At 35.3% G+C, this 20,705-nt stretch overlaps 2 protein-coding genes and 1 pseudogene across 5 annotated transcripts; 1 reads left to right on the forward strand and 2 right to left on the reverse strand.

Moving 5' to 3' along the window:
• LOC129437111 (protein NLRC3-like) overlaps window positions 1–20,705 on the reverse strand; it is a 433,660-nt pseudogene that overhangs the window by 315,427 nt on the left and 97,528 nt on the right.
• On the forward strand, window positions 12,217–17,622 carry LOC141361744 (uncharacterized). 3 transcript variants are annotated; one of them, XM_073863481.1, is made up of 14 exons: window positions 12,217–12,770; window positions 12,972–13,203; window positions 13,315–13,390; window positions 13,469–13,746; window positions 14,051–14,119; window positions 14,530–14,617; window positions 15,067–15,175; window positions 15,258–15,463; window positions 15,549–15,642; window positions 15,891–16,053; window positions 16,194–16,291; window positions 16,625–16,769; window positions 16,838–16,964; window positions 17,052–17,622. In XM_073863481.1, the coding sequence occupies exons 1-14, from the start codon at window positions 12,763–12,765 to the stop codon at window positions 17,363–17,365; spliced, it is 2,007 nt and encodes a 668-aa protein (XP_073719582.1). In that variant the 5' UTR covers window positions 12,217–12,762; the 3' UTR covers window positions 17,366–17,622. The 3 variants fall into 3 exon arrangements, with proteins under 3 accessions (XP_073719582.1, XP_073719584.1, XP_073719583.1); XM_073863483.1 differs by having other exon boundaries at window positions 17,058–17,622; XM_073863482.1 differs by having other exon boundaries at window positions 14,054–14,119.
• LOC141361751 (uncharacterized) lies at window positions 17,638–20,557 on the reverse strand. Of its 2 annotated transcripts, none has more exons than XM_073863509.1 (7): window positions 20,166–20,557; window positions 19,385–20,055; window positions 19,222–19,267; window positions 19,025–19,116; window positions 18,506–18,616; window positions 18,088–18,164; window positions 17,638–18,005 (listed from the first exon to the last, which is right to left on the reverse strand). In XM_073863509.1, the coding sequence occupies exons 1-7, from the start codon at window positions 20,202–20,204 to the stop codon at window positions 17,941–17,943; spliced, it is 1,101 nt and encodes a 366-aa protein (XP_073719610.1). In that variant the 5' UTR covers window positions 20,205–20,557; the 3' UTR covers window positions 17,638–17,940. The 2 variants fall into 2 exon arrangements, with proteins under 2 accessions (XP_073719610.1, XP_073719609.1); XM_073863508.1 differs by having other exon boundaries at window positions 17,647–18,005; window positions 18,088–18,364; window positions 20,166–20,542.

Consider the following 20,705-nt stretch of genomic DNA (forward strand, 5'->3'; position numbering starts at 1 on the left):
TCACCTTTAAAGGAATACCTTAGATAATTTACTCACCCCCATGTCATCCAAAATGTTGATGTCTTCCTCTGTTCTGTCGAGAAGAAAAAAGTTTTTGAGGAAAAACATTGCAGGATTTTTCTCATTTTAATAGACTTTATTGGACCCCAACAGTTTACAGTTTCAGCGCAGTTTCAAAGCACTCTAAACCAGTGTTTCCCAACCCTGGTCCTCGGGCACCCCCTCCCAGAAAGTTTTAGATGTCTCCTTATTTAACACACCTGATGTAACTCATCAGCTTGTTAGGGACACATCATGTTTACCATTTTGGAAGGAGGCTGATGAGTCGAATCAGGTGTTTTAAATAAGGAGACATCTAAAACTTTCTGGGAGGGGGTGCCCGAGGACCAGGATTGGGAAACACTGCTCTAAATGATCCCAAACGAGGAATAAAGGCAGGGCTCAAGATTGACATTTGAGAGGGGTGGCACTGCCACCAACAAGTTGGACAGCTGGTGGCGCTGGGCCTCAATTTGGTGGCACCAGTCACTGAATGGTGTAAAAACAAAAAAAGAAACACTAAAACTAAGTCCAAACATGTTTAATGCATTAATACATTTCATTACAAATACAGATATTCTTGAAACTTAAAATCAACTTTTTCTTTGTTTTGAGCTTAAGGCTACTTTAACACAGACTTGAGTAAAGAAATCACATTCTTGTGCTGTAATCATTGTAATTGTATGTCTCCATGCACTCTGAAGATATCATACGGCCAGGACTTGTGTTAGGTCTTTTACATATACATTTAAAAAACACAGTGCAGCATGTTTATTTACAACACAAGCAGCAGACTCTTGACATAATATAGTTTGCTGCTATTTAAACCCGTCATTATACAAAAATGTCCTGTGGTATTTCATGTGATAAAACATCACAATTACACAAAACGGATGTGGTAATTGTATAGTATTGTGTGTTTTTTGGGGGACACTTTACAACAGGATTTCGTTGTAAAGTATGTAATATTACTGCAGTATTCCTGTAATATTCTTGTTGTATTACTTACATATTTATATTGTATTTCATCTTTTACCCTGTCTGTCAATAAATGTAAGTAAAATACAAGAAATTAGTGCAAAACCGAGTCTGGATTTTATTAAACAAACCAGTAAAACCACTTAGTGAAACAGAGAAAACTTTCTTTGGCGAATATCATCTTCTGGTCCTTCTGCTTCTTTCTGTTCTTCGCCAGGTAGATGCTGTATCGTGATTGCTTTTTGTCAAAGTATCTAAGTGAAAAAGTACATAATAATCAAAATGCTAACAATAAAAATCAAGGGTTGTCCTAAAAACTTCAATCACATAGGAATGTTTTTATTTTAACCTTGATTGATCTTTAGTCCCAATTACTTGATGCCATGGGCGGAAATCCCGGGGGGGTCGGGGGGGACAGGACCCCCCATCTGAGGGTTGTCCCCCCTAAAATATCATTAGAATGTGTTTTGAAAATAATTTAATGATTTATAATACTTAAAATAGGTGTGTAAGAAGTGAAACAATACAAATGCAAACGGAGCAACAACAAAAAAACTTTTAAACATTTTGATTCCCCCTCCCTTGCCTCACAGTGGTTTGGTCCACTGCCCGCGCCCCTTTTACCTCACCGGTCACCACCGACACACATTCCGGTGTTAGAGAAGTGTACGGAGCCGACGCGTTAATCAGCTATATACAATACAACGTTTCCCATCACTTATCAGTTTATCCTCATATGTTTTAAAACTGGACTATGTTGACATATAAACATGAACATATTTCGTTTTATGAGAACAGAAGCAGATAAACGATCAAGAAAACATTTTTATGCATTCATGCAGAGGTGAGGCAGAGCTGAAAGTAACAAATTACATTTACTCACCTTGCTGTAACTGAGTTTTTTGTGTACTTTTACTTTGAGTAGTTTTTAAAATCTGTACTTTACTTTTACTTAAGTATGTTTAAAGTATTGTAGGCTACTTCGCTACATGTTAAATCATATCCGTTACTGAGTAAAAATAAATATAAAAGTAAGGTGATAAAGACGCGCCACGGTCGGATGATTGATTGATGGGCGGGGGAACGCGCAAAAAGAACCATGGAGAGGGACAAGACAGGCGCGGGCTAATGCAGACCCTCGATTAAATTCTTACAAAAGAAACCCCTGGCCTTTGACGCAAAGCGATTGTTTCATTCAATTAGGGTTCATGCTCTTGAGTACGGAGTTTGAGAATTGCCGACCGGGTTTTAACCGCTAATTTGCACGATGCGTTTTTAATACATGCGCATTATCTTCCGAGGTCTAGCAGCTTCGCGTCAAGTCAAACAATTTAAGAACGTCCTCGGGAATGCGCAGATCATTAGACATTGCAGAGAGAGAGAGAGATAGATTGAAAGACATCAGGTACACAGGTCTGGGAGCTAATAAACGTGTAAAGGATGTATAGTGTATAGCCATGGCACTCATCTCATTATATGCTCATTTATGTATATAGTTTAATAACATAATGTATGTTACCAGCAATACATCAATTACAACCTTCATATAATGATCAGTGTTGGGGGTAACGAGTTACAAAGTAACGGATTAACTACATTACTTTTTTGGGTAACGAAGTAAAGTAACGCATTACACTAATAATATTGGTAACTACACTACTTTACTAGACTATAGGAACGCGCTTTCCTGCGTTACCCAAGCAGTGTTTGCCTGGGTGTAAAGTTCTGTCTATTTAAGTGGTGCGTGCATGCGTGTCCCTGTACGTGTGCCGTTGCCATAGATATTGATTTGACAGAGCTGCTGGTGCAAAGGGGAGCGGGAAATAAAGACGGAGGGTTTCAGCCACTGGGGCGATATTCACATTATCAGCGTATTGCTCGAAAGGACAAAAATATTCGTGTGAAATGCACACTATGCCCACACGACAAGTGTCTTTCAACTGCTGACAACGCGATGAACAACCTGTCTGAGCATTTGTAAGCCCAGCATGGCAATACAACACTTGTGGCGAAAGATCCTGCTTAACTTACCGGTCAGGGATCGAGAGGTCCGACCCGAAGACGGAATTAGGTAATGAACCTCAATCGAGTCAGAGCCAGAGCATAATTCTTTTAAAGAAATTATTTGAACGTAACCCGAACAGCAATGTCGCGTGCGCTCAATTTATAGAAAAAAGCCAGGAGTCAGGACCGCTGTTTTCTTCATAATCTTACTTCCAAATCTAATCCTATAAACTTTTCGGTGTTTGATGTATCACTGTTACCGCCCTGCCAGACTGTCTTAAATAGAGAAATAAGTTAATTCCTTGATTTGCGTTGTTGATTCATTTATAAATAATTCCCCCAAGGGTTTAGTTTATGCGCAAAAAGCATTAAAATGAATAGAACGTGATGATTACGTCTTTCTTTGGTGAAAAAATAATAAAATAAATAAGCCTATATGAAATGTGTTTCCCTTAAATAATTAGCAAATTAACAAAACGAATTCAAAAGTAGCCTATAGCCTATATGAGTTTATTTATTGACGCGCTCCCAAACCGATGCAGCACAAAACACTTTTTACCTATTTAAAAAAGCACAATGTTTTGTTATTATTGCGAGTGTAACTTTACATAAATAAATTTACACATTACAGTTTTGAATGTTGTTTTACTTTTATTTGTATGACCATAATTTAAGGTAATGCAAAATGCAAGCTCCTCACGCGTTTCATGCCATCACCCGCGTGGGTTTACACAGGGCAGCGAGAAAGAGACATTAAACTTTAAACATTTAACATTCTACTTGAGTTTTTTTGGACATCCCTTTGGAATCACTGCAATCATATCATCAATTTATAAGGTAATAATAAATATAAGCGCATGCAGCGCTTATGAGTGTTCAAACACTGCTGTCCGCTCAGCTGTCAATCTGCCGACCCTCACAAAGTTTCACATTAAATGATAATATATTTGAACAGTCATGGTCCTGTGCTTATTTCTGTCAATGTTCTGCATGAAGATCTTTAAAGGTTTCTACTTACATCACGATTTGCGGTGCGGCCGGTCGCAGTCTTTATGTAAAACGGGTATGAAATAAATTGATGCTGATGTCGGATAACGGGTCAACTGTTATTTTAATCGCGCGGATGCGGGTTATCAAACAGGACTGTGCATGACTCGTATAAGGAAAATGGAATGACAACATGAAAATTATAAAATAGCCTACATGTTTATATTCTGTATGAAACCACCATGGGCGCTAAACTTGCGGTGTTAAAGGGACAGTTCACCCAAAAATAAATTATAAATTTTGTTACAAAACTGTATAAATATCTTTGTTCTGATAAACACGAAGCAACATATCTTGAGAAATGTCAACAACCAAACCAAGCATGAGCCCCATTCACCTCCACAGTAGGAAAAAATAATACTATGGAAGTGAATGGGGCTCATGAATGGTTTGGTTACAAACATTCCTCAAAATATTTTCATTCATGTTCACCAGAACAAAGACATTTATACAGTTTTGTAACAACATGAGAGTTACAAACCTGATTTACAAATAAATTATACAGAATTTAAATTTTTGGGCGAACTATAAATCCGATGGGGTCAAAAATTAGGGTGCACCTAACTTTTGTGCTGGTGCACCTAAGAAAAAATGTTAGGCGCACCAGTGCAACCAGTGCAAAAAGTTAGTCTAGAGCCCTGGCCGGTCATTTAAAGTAGTCACTCATCATCAGCCGACCCCGCCTAAACCATGTCCATGCCCTTGTGAAAAAAAAGTGTGCTTAAGTGTACTTTTATAAAGTGTACTTATTACATAAATAATACACTTTAAGTATATACACTTAAGTGTGAATTAAATGCCATCTTTTCGGCGCACTGAATGCACATTAAGTGTAATTAATTTCACATATATCATATATTAAGTTGAAATAAAATGTAATAAGTTGCCATTAAGAGTGATTTTTTGGAACAACTTAATTGGTACTTTATTACAACTTTATATCTACTTTCATAATTGCTTCTAGTGTTTTTAAAATATACTTAAAGTGCACTACACAATATAATAACATGCAATTAATATGATTTAAAATGCACTTTAATGTCTCTTTACAATACTCTTAAGTGTGAATTAAATGCAATCTTTTCAGCGCACTGTATGCACATTAAATGCAATTAATTTCAAATACATGATATATTAAGTTGAAATAAAATGTAATAAGTTGCCATTAAGAGTGATTTTTTGGAACAACTTAATTGGTACTTTATTACAACTTTATATCTACTTTCATAATTGCTTCTAGTGTTTTTAAAATATACTTAAAGTGCACTACACAATATAATAACATGCAATTAATATGATTTAAAATGCACTTTAATGTCTCTTTACAATACTCTTAAGTGTGAATTAAATGCAATCTTTTCAGCACACTGAATGCACATTAAATGCAATTAATTTCAAATACATGATATATTAAGTTGAAATAAAATGTAATAAGTTGCCATTAAGAGTGATTTTTTGGAACAACTTAATTGGTACTTTATTACAACTTTATATCTACTTTCATAATTGCTTCTAGTGTTTTTAAAATATACTTAAAGTGCACTACACAATATAATAACATGCAATTAATATGATTTAAAATGCACTTTAATGTCTCTTTACAATACTCTTAAAAGTGTGAATTGAATGCAATCTTTTCAGCGCACTGAATGCACATTAAATGCAATTAATTTCAAATACATGATATATTAAGTTGAAATAAAATGTAATAAGTTGCCATTAAGAGTGATTTTTTGGAACAACTTAATTGGTACTTTATTACAACTTTATATCTACTTTCATAATTACTTCTAGTGTTTTTATAATATACTTAAAGTGCACTGTTCAATCTACTGTCAAGCAATTAATGTGAAATTAAAAATAAGTTAATGTATATTAACAGTACATTTAATTACTCATTAAATGTAATGTTTCAAATACAAGTTTGCCAAATAAATTCAAATATACAAAATGAAATTCAATCAGTTGAGCTGTGATTTCAGTGCCGTGAAGTGATTTCAATGCATCTCTCTACAGTATGTACTTTAACTACTTCTATTGTATGTGAAATATGGTTATGTACTTCTCAAAATACTGAAAAACAAATCAAAACAAAAAGTTAATTAAATATGTATTCATTTCAGTTTAATGCATTGCAAACAAACAAAAACCACAATGCTTACACTGACAATAAAACAGTTTGGAAGTCAGATTTTTTGTTTTGCAAAAGTACATTTAATAAATTAATTATGAGTTGTATATGTCCAAACAAAAAAAAAACTCATTTTAATATTGTTAAATTGGAATCAAACAACTATCAATATTGAATAATTACATCCCTTAGAAAAAAAATAAACTCAAAGTTATTATTTTTTAACATTTTAACAGACAACTAAAAAAGAACTGCATGAACTTTAAATTAACAAGTCTTTGGTAGGTCACATCAGTCTAATGATCATTTATTAAATGCGTTTAGAAATATTGCCATGAAAGTGTACTTTCTTTATGTAGCGAATATTAACTCACTTACTTATGGACCAGGCATAATAATAAGATCAGAAGGGTGCACGGTACGAAGGAGGAGGTAGCAGTGATAGTGAGCAACAAGCAGAGACAGAAGGTAAGTTGATTAATAAATTATTTTACTTTGAGTATTGAGAAACCTTTCTTTTTCTTTCCTTAATCACAAAAAAATAGTAAACAACAATGAAAATACAATTAACTATATATACCAGGGTTCCTCAAATCTTACCCTGGAGGTCCAGAGCACCACAGAGCCCAGCTCCAACCCCAACCAAACCCACCCACCTGTGATTTCCTAGTGATCATGAAGACCTTGATTAGCTTGCTCAGGTGTGTTTGATCAGGGCTGGAGCCAAACCCTGCAGCGCTCCGGACCTCCAGGGCAAGACCCGAAGAAGGGGGATATATACTATGGGTGCACCCTCTAAATTACTTCTCATTTACAGAAATCACAGTCACAATCAATGTACAAAGATGGTACAAATTATATATGTAACACACTGAAATCCGTATTCAAGTTCAAAGTTCTTATCAATTGGAGTATTGATCAGTCTTAAATTATCAGATTTGTGCTTCTGAAATGTTTCAGTTCAATGAAGTAAACAAACAAAATAAGGAAACAGTTTCTAAAATGTATTCTCTTACTTGTCTGAAGAAAAATATTTCAAATAGAAATTTGTCCTTTCCTCTAGATTCGTGATCCAATCAGGTCGAAATGGGAGGCTCGGCATCAATTAGGAAAATCCAGCTCAAGGAATGTTCATACGAAAGGAAAAAACATTCAATATTGTGTATCAATAATGATGAACAATTGTACACAATACAGGAAACAAATAAAATACATACATAAGTGCCATCATCATAATAAATGACAATTTAGACAAATACCTGTCAATTCACGTGTTTCTCTCTCTTTTTGTCTTTCACAGGCACGTGCAACCAAAATGGCGTCAGCGAACAGCAGCGAACACAACACACCATGTGGTTTTACATATTCACACTGCAATGAACAATCCAACCCATATAACATCACAATATAACACCATTTTGTCTCGTATGGATTAAACAAATAAAATGATATGACATTTAAAGTGTTGACATTCGTTTTTATGGCTAATTATAACATTGGTAATTATAAATAACTCACCAGGTCAAAATGAAAGCTCAAAAAGTGCTCAATCCACACAATCACGCTGTATCATTGAATATATGCAAGTTAAATTCTGATTTCTTCAGTTTATATGAACTTAGGAGTCATATTTAATCAAATTAAACACTCTCGCGTTAGATCGAGTGTCTCTGTCGCTCTGCATCTGTCCTCTGAACTGAGACGCGAGTCGAAAGCAAAAAAGGGGCGGAGCTTACAATTAAACACTCCGATTGGTTTACTCATTTCAGATTTATAATTCAGATTGAATTATTCACATGTATTTCCTCATTTATAAAATAAATGTAGATGTATGAATAGTCTCTATTATTTTTAAGCACACTTTTAAAATAATAATATTTAATTATTTAACCAGGGTTACATTTAAGTAAAACTAAATTAGACAAAGTGCATTTTTAAAAAGTGTACTTAAGTATGTTAAGAAATATTGTGATGAAAGTGTACTTACTATAAGTTAAGCTTAATTAGACAGTATTAAAAAGTGCATTTTTAAAAGTGCACTTAAGTGTGTTTATAAATATTATGTTGAAAGTGTACTTTCTTTAAGTTAAGCTTAATTAGACATTAATACAAAGTGCATTTTTAAAAGTGCACTTAAGTGTGTTTATAAATATTATGATGAAAGTGTACTTACTATAATTAAAATTATTTAGATATTATTACAAAGTGCATTTTTAAAAAGTGTCCTTAAGTGTGTTAGTGAAATATTGTGATGAAAGTGTACTTACTATAAGTTCAAATTAATTAGATATTATTACAAAGTGCATTTTTAAAAAGTGTCCTTAAGTGTGTTAGTGAAATATTATGATGAAAGTGTACTTACTGTAAGTTCAAATTAATTAGATATTATTACAAAGTGCATTTTAAAAGTGCACTTAATTGTGTTTATGAATATTATAATGAAAGTGTACTTACTATAAGTTCAAATTAATTAGATATTATTAAAAAGTGCATTTTTAAAAGTGCACTTAAGTGTGATTATAAATATTATGATGAAAGTGTACTTACTATAAGTTAAAATTAAATACATATTATTACAAAGTGCAGTTGTAAAAAGTGCACTTAAGTGTGTTAATAAATAGTGTAATTAAAGTGTATTCCATTTAAGTATGGTTAGGTGGTCTTTAATTTGTATTATATTATATTATCAGCAAGTGCACTTTTCGAAAATTATACTTTTATTATTTTAAGCACACAAAAAGTATGCTTTCAATACACTTAAGTACGCTAATTTTTCACAAGGGTGTATCTATGTGGTAAATTAAGAAAAAGGAAAGTAAAGTAATAAGTAGTGAAGTTACTTTTCAAATGCAGTAACTAGTAAAGTAATCTCACTACAATTTTAAGAAGTAACTAGTAACTAATTACATTTTTTGAGTAACTACCCCAACACTGATTGTATTTATAAGCTACTGCCGCTAGAGGACACTAATGCCTTAATACGTCATTTTACGTCGTAATAAGGTGCTTGCACAAACGACTTTGGAGGACAGTCTCCTATTTTTATGATCGGAGCAAGCATGGGGCGGCCAGACGTAAAAATATTAGTTTACCAGGCAACCTCTGACTAAGATCAGACTGACAATTTTGTGTCTGTGAGATATACGCAACAGCTGACATATGCTCTGTGTGATATCGGGTTTCTAATGAACGAATAACTAAGATTATGAGAATTTATAAATAATCAATGATTTAATTTAAGACCAACAGATACTTTATATAATGCACTAAATTCATACTATATTAAATTGGAGTCAGATTATAATTTAAACAGAGGTCAAATAAAGTAATTTAATCCTGATAAATATAATTATTCTTTTAGAAGCGCCAAGACAAAAAAGAAGCGCCGATAGGTACAGCGCTAAGCAACCTCTGCTGTGTTTTTAACACAAACTGACCAAACTTAGAGACCGAGTCTTTATACTGCACAACATCTGGGGCCTCATTTATAAAGCGTGCGTACGCACAGATAAAGTGTGCATAGGCAAAAATCCACGGCAAAGTCCATATTCATAAAAACTGTCTTTGACGTGGAAAAGTGCCTAGCAGGGTCAGGGTCTGAGCAGACGTACGCACTTTTGCTTGTCTGATTGCTGCAGGTTTTTGGAAATATAATTACGCATCATTTAAAAGCGGAGATCTGAAACTGCTCGGCTGCGCACAAGTTCAAGTTCAGTTGCGATTTATAGATTTGAAAGGGGTACGCGCGTTTTCTGCGCGTACATTCGGTTTATGAATCACACGTACGCATTTTTGTTAAATGATCGTAAGATCAAATGTAGGATGGTTTTTACGCAGCATTTTATAAATAAGGCCCCTGAATCCCTGACCTCACGATCCATTAATACATCTCCTTCTTTAGTTTTCTGAATATAAACCTCAGTTCGTATTTTACCCCTTTTGATGTTAACTTTCAATAGTGGAAACTTTCCTGCTGCCCCTTCACAATCATCATTGTTTGTGTCAGAATCTGAATCTGTAGTCATATCAATGTCACTACCAGGGTCACATGCATTAAAATCTGGTAAATCCGGCGTAATTTGCTTTTGATCAACTTTTTGTGTAAATTGAACATTAGCTTGAACATCTCTTTTAACATCTGTCGTGTAACCCCATCAGCCTTCTCTCTATAACTTCTTTATCTCAGAATGTCTAATGCATTTTCATTTCCCAATTTCTACATTTAGATAAAGTGGCAAAAATCCAAGGGATTTATTCATCTCAATTCTCAGGTTTTCATTCTTTGAATTTTACAATTTCCATATTTTTTTAATGTCTTTAGATGTGTCTTTACTTTTGTCTTGGGAACCTAAAGACCCCCCTTTGTACTTTAATGTTATTTTTAGCAACTGAGTTTTTCTGCTTGTTTGATCTTAAAGTGCTCTTTCAGCTGTTGTGTTAGCATTTTAATTACATCATCGAGCTTAATTTCTTACTGCTCCATATCTGAAGAACTACTTCACACACACAGGACATACTGAATTTTCATGAAATGTCAGAACAGAACACACTCACTCTTGCTTGAGTAGTTAAGTCAGGAGAAGACACCTGCTGGAGTTACCCCCGCCTTCATTCGTGGCTCGGAGTCAGAAGCCAAGTGGTCTGGGACATTTCACCATCTGGTCATGCGAGAAATAATCCATACTCTGTTCTTACGGATAATAGCAATTATTCTATCCTGTTCGTGATGCCATAACTGTTAGATCAGGTCTCAATAACGACAGACAAATATTGAGGATCCAGCCCCGAACACAAGATCCTGCCAGAAAATATCAATTACTCAGCAAAGCTGTTAATACCAAAATTAGTGCTTAACAGTCTTCTATGAGTCAAGCGGTTGATTGATTAAAGCTAGAGAAGAGCAGATGAGACAGGAGACAAAGTATATGATGGTAAATAGAACAAAGTTTATTGATGGACAATCTCAGTTGCATATGTCTCAATGTTCAAACTTCATCTCCCCCAAGTATGAACTCAACATGTCTTGTTTATACAAGAACTGCTTAATAATAATAATAATAATAATAATAAGTTACATTTATATAGAGCTTTTCTGCAGGACTCAAAGCACTTTACATATGAATGGGGGAATCTCCTCAACCACCACCAATGTGCAGCATCCACCTGGATGACGCGACGGCAGCCATATTGCAGCAGAACGCCCACCACACACCAGCTTATTAGTGGAGAGGAGACAGATTGATATAGCCAATTAGTATATGAGGGGATGATTAGTAGGTCAACTGGTAAGTTGGTGGCACACCCCTACTCTTGTTCAAAAGACATCCTGGGATTTTTAACAACCACAGAAAGTTAGGACCTCGGTTTAACGTCTCATCCGAAGGACAGTGCTTTTTTGACAGTATAGTGTCCGTGTCACTATACTGGGGTGTTAGGACCCACACAGACCACAGGGTGAGCACCCCCTGCTGGTCTCACTAACACCTCTACCAGCAGCAACCTGGATTTCCCAGGTGGTCTATGGAATAAATTTCCCGCCAAATGTATTGAGGTCATGGTTTAAAAAATAATATGCGTGAATAAAAAAATAATAATCGCAAATCAAAACTTTAAACACGATTAAAATAACATTGCACAAATTAGAAAAATAAATGCAAAGTTATCCGTTTCACAATAAAAATGATGTTTTCCTTGGTAATTTTACTCGTTTTTTTGTGTCATCTTAGATTTTCTGCTCATATTTTCAGTTTTTTTACGGGTATGCGGTTTTCGTGCACGCTCTTGAGTCAACATCTTGCACTTGCTTTTCTAAATATTGCAGTTTGAGTTTCATGTAAATTAGGGTGGGATTCAGCCTCACCATTGGTCTACTAGTTCTAGATTGGCAGCTCCTCCTCTAGCCAATCAGTCGAAGAGGGGTGTTGACGTCACACCGAAGCGACTCGTGCAGGCTTGCTCGTGTTGTGAACATGGATAGGCGTCAGGTGGCAAATCCCGGACAAATAACACAGGTTGACTTTTTGTGTTGAGACATTCTAAGTGCCAACTAAATACCTTAACTTAAATGTAAATAATGCATGTAAATAGTCAGACCCATTTTTATCTACATTAGTCCACATTCATCTAAAGTTTATCAAAGTTGTTCTAAGACAAGAATGGGTATTGTTCAAAATCCAAAGAAAACTTTTGATCCACTTAAAATGTTGACTAGTGTACATTTGTTACAGACTTATGTTAAAGTCACTTAGATTTAAGTAATTTTTTTATCAATCTGTTATGTAAATGTAAATCCCTGGTAATTCACATTACCTTAAGTATTCAGATCTTTCAATTATGCATAAACACAGATATTTGTTATTATATATGCATGCTAATGTTAATTTTGTGTTTAGCAGACAGAATTCACGGACGTGGTTACTGCAGCACAGAGTCTCATCTCTGTGCTAACACAGACTCTTAATCAGAGTCCTGCTGTAACAACACGTCCACAACAAGTTCTAGTGCAGGGTCAGGGGCAGCAGTCAGCATTACAAGAAAACAGACAGAGTACCGTTGATCAGGAGATGGCCAGGTGCATGTTGGTGGCCATACAGAGCATTGATTTACAATTCAACATTATTTAAATATATTTAATTTGCAGGCATATGTAAATAGTCACCCCATACACTATTGAAGTTGACAAAAACGTTTAAAATGATTTAATTACTTTTTTACTAATAACACAAAATGTTTGTTAAAAATAATTGACACATTAAAGTTATTCTCCTTGCAGTGCCTTTCCAAGCATTTTCCGGAGACACGGGCCTACTGGAAAAAGGAGGATAAACGTAGCAACCAAAACAAATGCAAAGCCTACAAAGGCTTTTAAGGCTTTTGAGCTAAATTTATATCTGCTTGATAAACATTCGGAGACAACACCTTCCCCCAAGCATGAACTTGCACTTGTTCAAGCAGGGCTTGGAAAAAGGACGATCTCGATTACAGTGGACATGACACATTCAGAGGTAAACATTTGTGGTGTTTGTTTTCTACAACTGGTAAAGAAACATTCACATTTTAATCATCAGTAGATGCAGGCATATTCAGAAGTTACTTCTTTTTAATTTTTCTAATAGTTTTCCAGCATGCTGTATGAAGCATTCCCAAAAATGGAGGGCTTGAGGGGAGGGTGGATGCTTTATAAGGCTACTGGTAACATTTTTTCTATAAACACAGGCAGTATATATTGGGTTATGAAAATAGTTACATTAATTTGATCTTTGTTTACAGGGGGATGTGGTGTAAGACGCCTAAATGTTATTCCTCCAGACTCAAAAGGTTACACTGGATCCCAGATCAAATCTGCGACTGCATCTGGAAAGACAATGCTTTATGTAGTTCCCCTACAAGAAGAACTTGACCTTAATCCTCTTCCTTCTGATGCAAGGGAATTTCAGAAAATGCCCAAAGCTACTTGCCAAATTTGTAACAAAGGCATGCCATTGCAGGTGCTGGCTCTCCACGTCCAGGTTTGCCAGTCAAATGATTCCTTTTCTTCAAATGAAGAGGTAATGGATTAATCCTTTTTTATTCTTTATAATATTATGTAAACGTTTTTTATAATACATGTTTTCATGATGGTTTTGTGGGTTTGCAGTTTGATTAAAAAATGGTTATTGTTTTATTAATGCAACATTTGGCAGAACTACAGGCCAAACTTGACGGTGTCATAGTTAAAGACCAGTTATTCCAATTCTACATTACACACACACACACAATAATCTTTTCCAACCTACAGTACCAGATTTCAGATCACATACTTATGATGTTATATTTCATATAATACTGTTTTGCTTTCCTTTGGTATTTAAGCAGACAGAAGTTCAGTTCATCTCAGAAAGCAATCTGGATGAGACAAAACAAGACGTCTTCACATCTGAGGTAATGCAACATTAGAATTCTCTAGCTCTATTTAAATATATATTTTCTTGGTAACACTTTACACTAAGGTTCATTAGTTAACATGAGTTAGCTACATTAGTTAACATGAACTAATAATGAACTGCACTTATACAGCATTTATTAATCTTTGTTAATGTTAATTTCAACAATTACTAATACTTTATTAAAATCTTGTTAACATTAGTTAATGCATTCTGAACTAAGATTAACAAACAATTAAAGCTTGCATTTTTATTAACTAACATTATCAAAGATGAATAAATACTGTAACAAATGTATTGCTCATGGTTTGTTCAAGTTAGTTAATACATTAACTAATGTTAACTAATGAACCTTATTGTAAAGGGTTACCATTTTCTTAACCTGTGGTTCATTTTTTTGTTTTTTAGTCTTTTTTACCATGCCCAATATGTCAACTGAAGTTTCCTGTAGACACTCTTGAATTGCACGCCAGCTTATGTGGAGAAAAAACTCTATGTGAGTAACACAATCTTTTCTGAATAAATTCTTGAATTAAAAGGATAGTTTACCCAAAAAATAAATGTTGACAGATTTTTTTCTCAACCCCATGTTGTTACAAACCTGTTTTAATTTCTTTGTTGTGATGAACACAAATGAAGATGTTTTGAGGAATATTTAAAACCAAACCCATCATGAGCCCCATTCAATTCCATAGAATTCTTTTATCCTACCATGGAAGTGAATGGGGTTCATTATCGGTTTGGTTCAAAACATTTCTTAAAATATCTTCCTTTTTGTACATCAGAACAAAGAATTTTAAACAGGTTTGCAACAACATGAGGGTCAGTAAATGACAACAGAATTTAACTTTTTGGGTGAACTTTAAACAGACTTGTAATAATCAACCACAAATGCTTTAACACGGTATGTGCCACTGCCAAGACCTTATTCTTTTTACATCACAGTGGAGTCTCCAGATCACAGCTTTTCTCCAGATCACAGCTCTTCTTCACACAATGATGGCTCTGGTATTAAGCATGATACAACAGGCAACTTAAGTTCTCAGATATTATGGTAAACACTTAATTTTCAAGTTATGTCTTAGATTGAATGTTACAGTGTATGTTCGTTACCAACTCTGTATTTCCTGCCACAGTCTAGAGGATCTTCTACAGCTGCTTGCTAGCAGAGTACATGCTGACAAACAGTTCCACATTTGTATTTCTCGGGACAATCTCCTAGAGAGAGGGCTTAAGCAGTGGCAAAGACAAAAGAAAGGCAATCCAGTCAACCAACTAAAGGTAACATTCATCGGTGAAGCTGGAGTGGACTCTGGTGCCTTACGGAAAGAGTTCCTTACAGGTGAGTTTTAAAAAATAATAAGCAAAACTGCTCAAACAAATAAAATGTATCTGTGTAGGTAATCTTTTTTTATATTTTTTTAAAGAAATGATTAGTGGTATTGAGAAACGTCTGTTCTTGGGTCAGAGAGCAAAAAGTCCACAGTACTCCAACAGTGACCTTGACAATGGACTCTACAGGTATGTGAAAGTCTAGCTTAGGGGTGCTAAACTCTGTTCTGGAGTGCAAATGTCCTGCCCAGTTTAGCTTCAGCTTGAATCAACACACTGCCTTGAAGTCTCTAGCATGCCAAAAAATACCTAGATGAACTTGATTAGGGATTTGCAGTACACTGGCTTTCCAGGAGCTTAGTTAGACACCCTGGGTTTAGCTAAATTTAAAACTGTTTAATAAACAACAAGATTACTTTTTATGTTTGCAATAATAGGACTGCTGGAGGGATTATTGCAGTTAGCCTAGCTCAAGGTGGCCCAGCCCCTTGTTTCATGAGGGAGTGGTGCTACTTGTACATCACTACTGGGGAACTTGATGTCCATAAAATTTGCAAGGATGATGTAGATGATGTTGAATTATCCCTGTTGATCTCGAAGGTAACTTCACTCCCTAATTGCATTGTTTGTTTGCATACTTTACAGTAATACCAGTAATAGTGTTACTTTTTTGATAAATAGTAATAATTTAAATAGAATAAATGTTTTGTTTGTTGTCATTAACACTATTTGCTTTTGAGGTTGAGGAGGCAACTGACTTTACTGAAGTCACCGATGATGTTATTAGCTGTGGATATACTGGGGCATTCAACATGGACCAGAGAGATGCCATAATTCGGTACATATGGCACATGTTCCCTTTTTAATTTTTAAGGGATAGTTCACCCAAAAATGTTCTGGTGAACACAAAGGAAAATATCTGTAAGGAAGCAGGAAACAGAAGCACAATTGACTACTGTAGCAGGAAACAATACTACTATGGAAGTCAATGGTGCTTATAAAACGTATTGCTTACAAACATTGCTCAAAGTATCTTCCTTTGTGTTCAGCAGAAAAAATAAGAGAATACAGGTTTGTAACAACAAGAGGGCAAGTAAATGACAGAATTTTTATTTTTGGGTGTTATTTATAGATGTCCTAATTTGAGTTAATTTGTCATTTTCTCTACAAGAGCAATTGTCCTCCATGCAACATATCGAGTTACACCAATGCTTGGAGACCTGCGCAAGGGTCTTCAGCTATATGGATTACTGGACATGCTTAAGGGTCATCCAGATATGTGGAAGACACTATTTGTTCCTGGGGAGGATAACACAGTAAGTTAAAGTTTGTTTCCTGAAACAAATTTTGATTTGCTGTTGTATGACAATGTGTTTCTTCCAAGGTGGATTCTGACTACATTCTCAGCCATGTTGCTCCTGAAATGAGTGCAAAAGGAACTTCAAGGGCCTCAGTAGAGAACAAGATTATAAACTTCTTTCAGGACTTTCTTCAAGAAATTGAATGTGAAGGTAAAGATATTGAGTCTTGTTCAGTATATTGTAGCTATATTGTAGCAAAGTATTCTAATAAATAACTTATCTGTCTGTTTAACAAAGCTATAGTGTTTCCTGAAGATGCAGCACAATTAGAAACTGGGCCTTCCTACCTCACTGTCCCTAAAGTTATGCAGTGGATTACTGGCCAGGGGCATAAGCCACTACTGCTCTCAGAAGAAAAGGCTTTTCAAATAATCTTCAAATTTGACCATGACTGTATAGTCAGAATGCCACAGCATACCATTTGCTACCCAATTGTTAGTGCTTGCACTAATACAGTTACTTTTCCAGCAGTACACATGGCAACATATGAGGACTTCAAATCCGTGATTGTAGAAGCTATCATGTCAGGGGGAGAATTTAGCAGGGTTTAAATATCTAGCAGAATAAGTTTTTGATGTGTTTTGTTTCATCATAGTTCCACATCTGCAGTACTTTTACTACATTTTTACATTCCGAAGAGTTTTAAAAGTGAGCCTCTGTTAGAGCGCTTCTGGAATTAAAAATCCAAGATTTAATCATTTGCATTTCATCTTATTCTGCAAGTTATTTTGTTAATTGAGCCATCTAGTTTGGTATGTGTTTTAAGGTACTAATGTTGGTAAGGTTAATAAAAATTTTTTAAAAGTAATTGTTTATTTTTTTATTCCAAAAGTGTTCCTTTACACATTACTTCATTAATTTTAAAAAGTAAGTTTACACATTCTAAAAGCATATTGCTTTGTTTACTCACTTTGCAAGGAATAGAAACTTAATAATTGAGTTAGATCACACAAAAACACCATAAATGTTTGCAGACTGTGTACATTAAGCATGTTATTAAACAAGCTGCTGCACAAAATGTAACACTTGTAAGTAAATATCTTTGCCAAAGTCTCTGGATGGTGATGTTGGGTTAATGGTTGTCCTGAGCTGTGCCATTTCATCATCTGACAGCATACACTCCACCTCAGGGACCACTATTCCAGTGTTCTGCTCCTCCAGTGGGTAAGTGCTGTCTTGCTCCAAAACGTCCTGGGTTAAAGAAACATGCAAATACAGTGCGAATTTACAAATAGATAAGATGTTTTATGCTTTACAAACATAATATTCATACCTCTGTGCTCCATGAAACATTGGCTGGATTCTGTGCACATCCTATTTCCCACAGCTGATTGGGGGTTAGATTTTGCTCTGTGCGGATGGAATGGTCATTCCATGCATTAGTAAAAGTATTTATGTCTCTTTGGAGGCGTGGAAGAAAAACATAATGTGCACAGAAGAGGTGAAGGATGTTTGATGGATCAAGAGAGCCGCTATCTTCCAAGTTATGCAGAACATCGTAATACAGGTTTGAAACTGACATCCACACATCTCGCCACAACCGTTCAATCCTGAATATAAATTATACAAATAACCTTAAACACAGTGTGCCCTCTTTCAAACTGCTTAGATAACTACATTTCTAGCCAATAATACTTTACAATTTAAAAAAGTTGACAGAAAATGTATCACCCTAAACAAACAAAAATTACCTTTGATTATGAACACTTTTGCCCGAAATGAAACTTCCTCTGCCACAGCCCTGAACCGCAAACATCCACCTTGCAATGTCCACATTTTCTACGCCTTGGTCTGCTCTTACCCTATGTTAAAACAGACGTAATGTAAAAATTAACATACAGAAAGCTTGAATTCACAAACAGTTGAAAGTACAAACAAGTATAATCTTATGTGGGTTCTTTTTTCTTGATTAGTTGAATATTTGAGTATGGTCTCCCCTTAAAAGATTCTAATTTGAGATTTGACACAGCCATCAAAAAAGGCAAACATTCATTAAAATAATAAAGTGATGTAAACTTCTGAGCAGTAAAGTGTTAGAATTGCTATTTCATATTGTTGGATAAAAAGTAAATGATTAATCTGCATTTGAGATGTAACACTTAAAAATACGAAAACTACTTATAACTTTTAAATTTACTTCACTATGTTCATAATATGAAATGGTATATAAACTTAAGACTACAACTATCTGTCAAATTGTACACACATACCGTGATGGAACTCCATGCTTCTCTACAGACTCAAGAAAGAATCTTAGAGCAGTCTGTGCCTTGTTGTTGGTTGCAGCCCCCAGATACATAATCTAAAAAATAAGACGTTTTGTAAGTAACTGGCTAAAACTTTATAACTCTGGCATATATAATTATTCAATTCTATGTGTAGTCACAAACAAAAATCAATCACTAACCTTTCTTGAATAGCCATCTATGCCCCCAAATATTACCAAGCCATATCTGAACATAAGTTATTAAAAGAAATAAACATTTTATGCACATACCTAAACAGTTTTGAAAGCAGCGGTAACTCTTAATGTACAACAAGTAATGTATACAAAATAATTATTAACCTACCTGATAAGCTTGTGGTTGGTGTCCACATGCACGAGGGACAGAGGAGCCTGAACTGAATATGATCTTCTTACAATGTGTCCAAGCTGCAACATTCTAGCAAGGATTCCTGCTGAATCTACTCGATTCATAGAGTCCCAGACTCTACTCCACTGGACTCGATGACCAAGAGCTTTTAAGTGACCCCTCATCATTTTATAACCCGAGTGTGGTGATGATGTTTTGATTGTAGACACAAGGTTGTCTAACTCTTCGTCTGTCAGATTACTGTATGTCCCCCTCACTGTAATATTAAATTCCTGCATTCTCCGTTCCACTGTTCGTGACGAAATGCCAAGCAGTTTTGAAATGCAAGGTACAGTTAGACCAATGTCAATCAACCTTTTAAGGTGCTGTTCGGAAACAACGAGCTTGGGACGTCCCATTGGTCCAGCCACTTCATTCACGACGACTGAGTGGGTATGTCTTGTGTCCAGTCGATCACAGAGAACAAAACACAAATGTGAAAGGCATCGCATCACATCTTGGGGCATGTATTCACGATTTGCGTGTGAGGTGATCATTATCATGCCATTTGTGCATACAAAATATAAATAATCGAGGTCCAGAGGCAAGCGCTGCAGGGCTTCCTGTAATCGGGACAACAGCCGCCCTAAAAGTAGCCTCAGCACTGCCTGTGATATATACACAAAAGTTTACAAATTAAAGCGATCAATTCCTTACACATAAGGCAAAACTGACATATTATTTGTGACGCAGTTACATCAAAATTGTGTTTAATTACCTGTGATTGTCCGGGATTTGCCACCTGACGCCTATCCATGTTCACAACACGAGCAAGCCTGCACGAGTCGCTTCGGTGTGACGTCAACACCCCTCTTCGACTGATTGGCTAGAGGAGGAGCTGCCAATCTAGAACTAGTAGACCAATGGTGAGGCTAAATCCCACCCTAATTTACATGAAACTCAAACTGCAATATTTAGAAAAGCAAGTGCAAGATGTTGACTCAAGAGCGTGCACGAAAACCGCATACCCGTAAAAAAACTGAAAATATGAGCAGAAAATCTAAGATGACACAAAAAAACGAGTAAAATAACCAAGGAAAACATCATTTTTATTGTGAAACGGATAACTTTGCATTTATTTTTCTAATTTGTGCAATGTTATTTTAATCGTGTTTAAAGTTTTGATTTGCGATTATTATTTTTTTATTCACGCATATTATTTTTTAAACCATGACCTCAATACATTTGGCGGGAAATTTATTCCATAGTGGTCTCCCATCCAAGTACTGACCAGGCTCAGCCCTGCTTAGCTTCAGTG

The sequence above is a fragment of the Misgurnus anguillicaudatus genome, chromosome 24, assembly GCF_027580225.2.
Source record: "Misgurnus anguillicaudatus chromosome 24, ASM2758022v2, whole genome shotgun sequence".
Taxonomy (NCBI): Eukaryota; Metazoa; Chordata; class Actinopteri; order Cypriniformes; family Cobitidae; genus Misgurnus; species Misgurnus anguillicaudatus.

Excerpts from the sequence above, each read along its gene's own strand:
- LOC141361744 (XM_073863481.1), top strand. Across the intron at positions 15,176-15,257 it reads TTAAGTTCTCAGATATTATG|TCTAGAGGATCTTCTACAGC; the intron begins GTAAACACTTAA and ends TTCCTGCCACAG. Across the intron at positions 15,464-15,548 it reads ACGGAAAGAGTTCCTTACAG|AAATGATTAGTGGTATTGAG; the intron begins GTGAGTTTTAAA and ends ATTTTTTTAAAG.
- LOC141361751 (XM_073863508.1), bottom strand. The coding sequence starts at position 20,204 with ATGGATAGGCGTCAGGTGGCAAATCCCGGACAATCACAG. Across the intron at positions 19,117-19,221 it reads TAGATGGCTATTCAAGAAAG|ATTATGTATCTGGGGGCTGC; the intron begins GTTAGTGATTGA and ends CTTATTTTTTAG. Across the intron at positions 18,617-19,024 it reads AAGCATGGAGTTCCATCACG|GGTAAGAGCAGACCAAGGCG; the intron begins GTATGTGTGTAC and ends GTTTTAACATAG.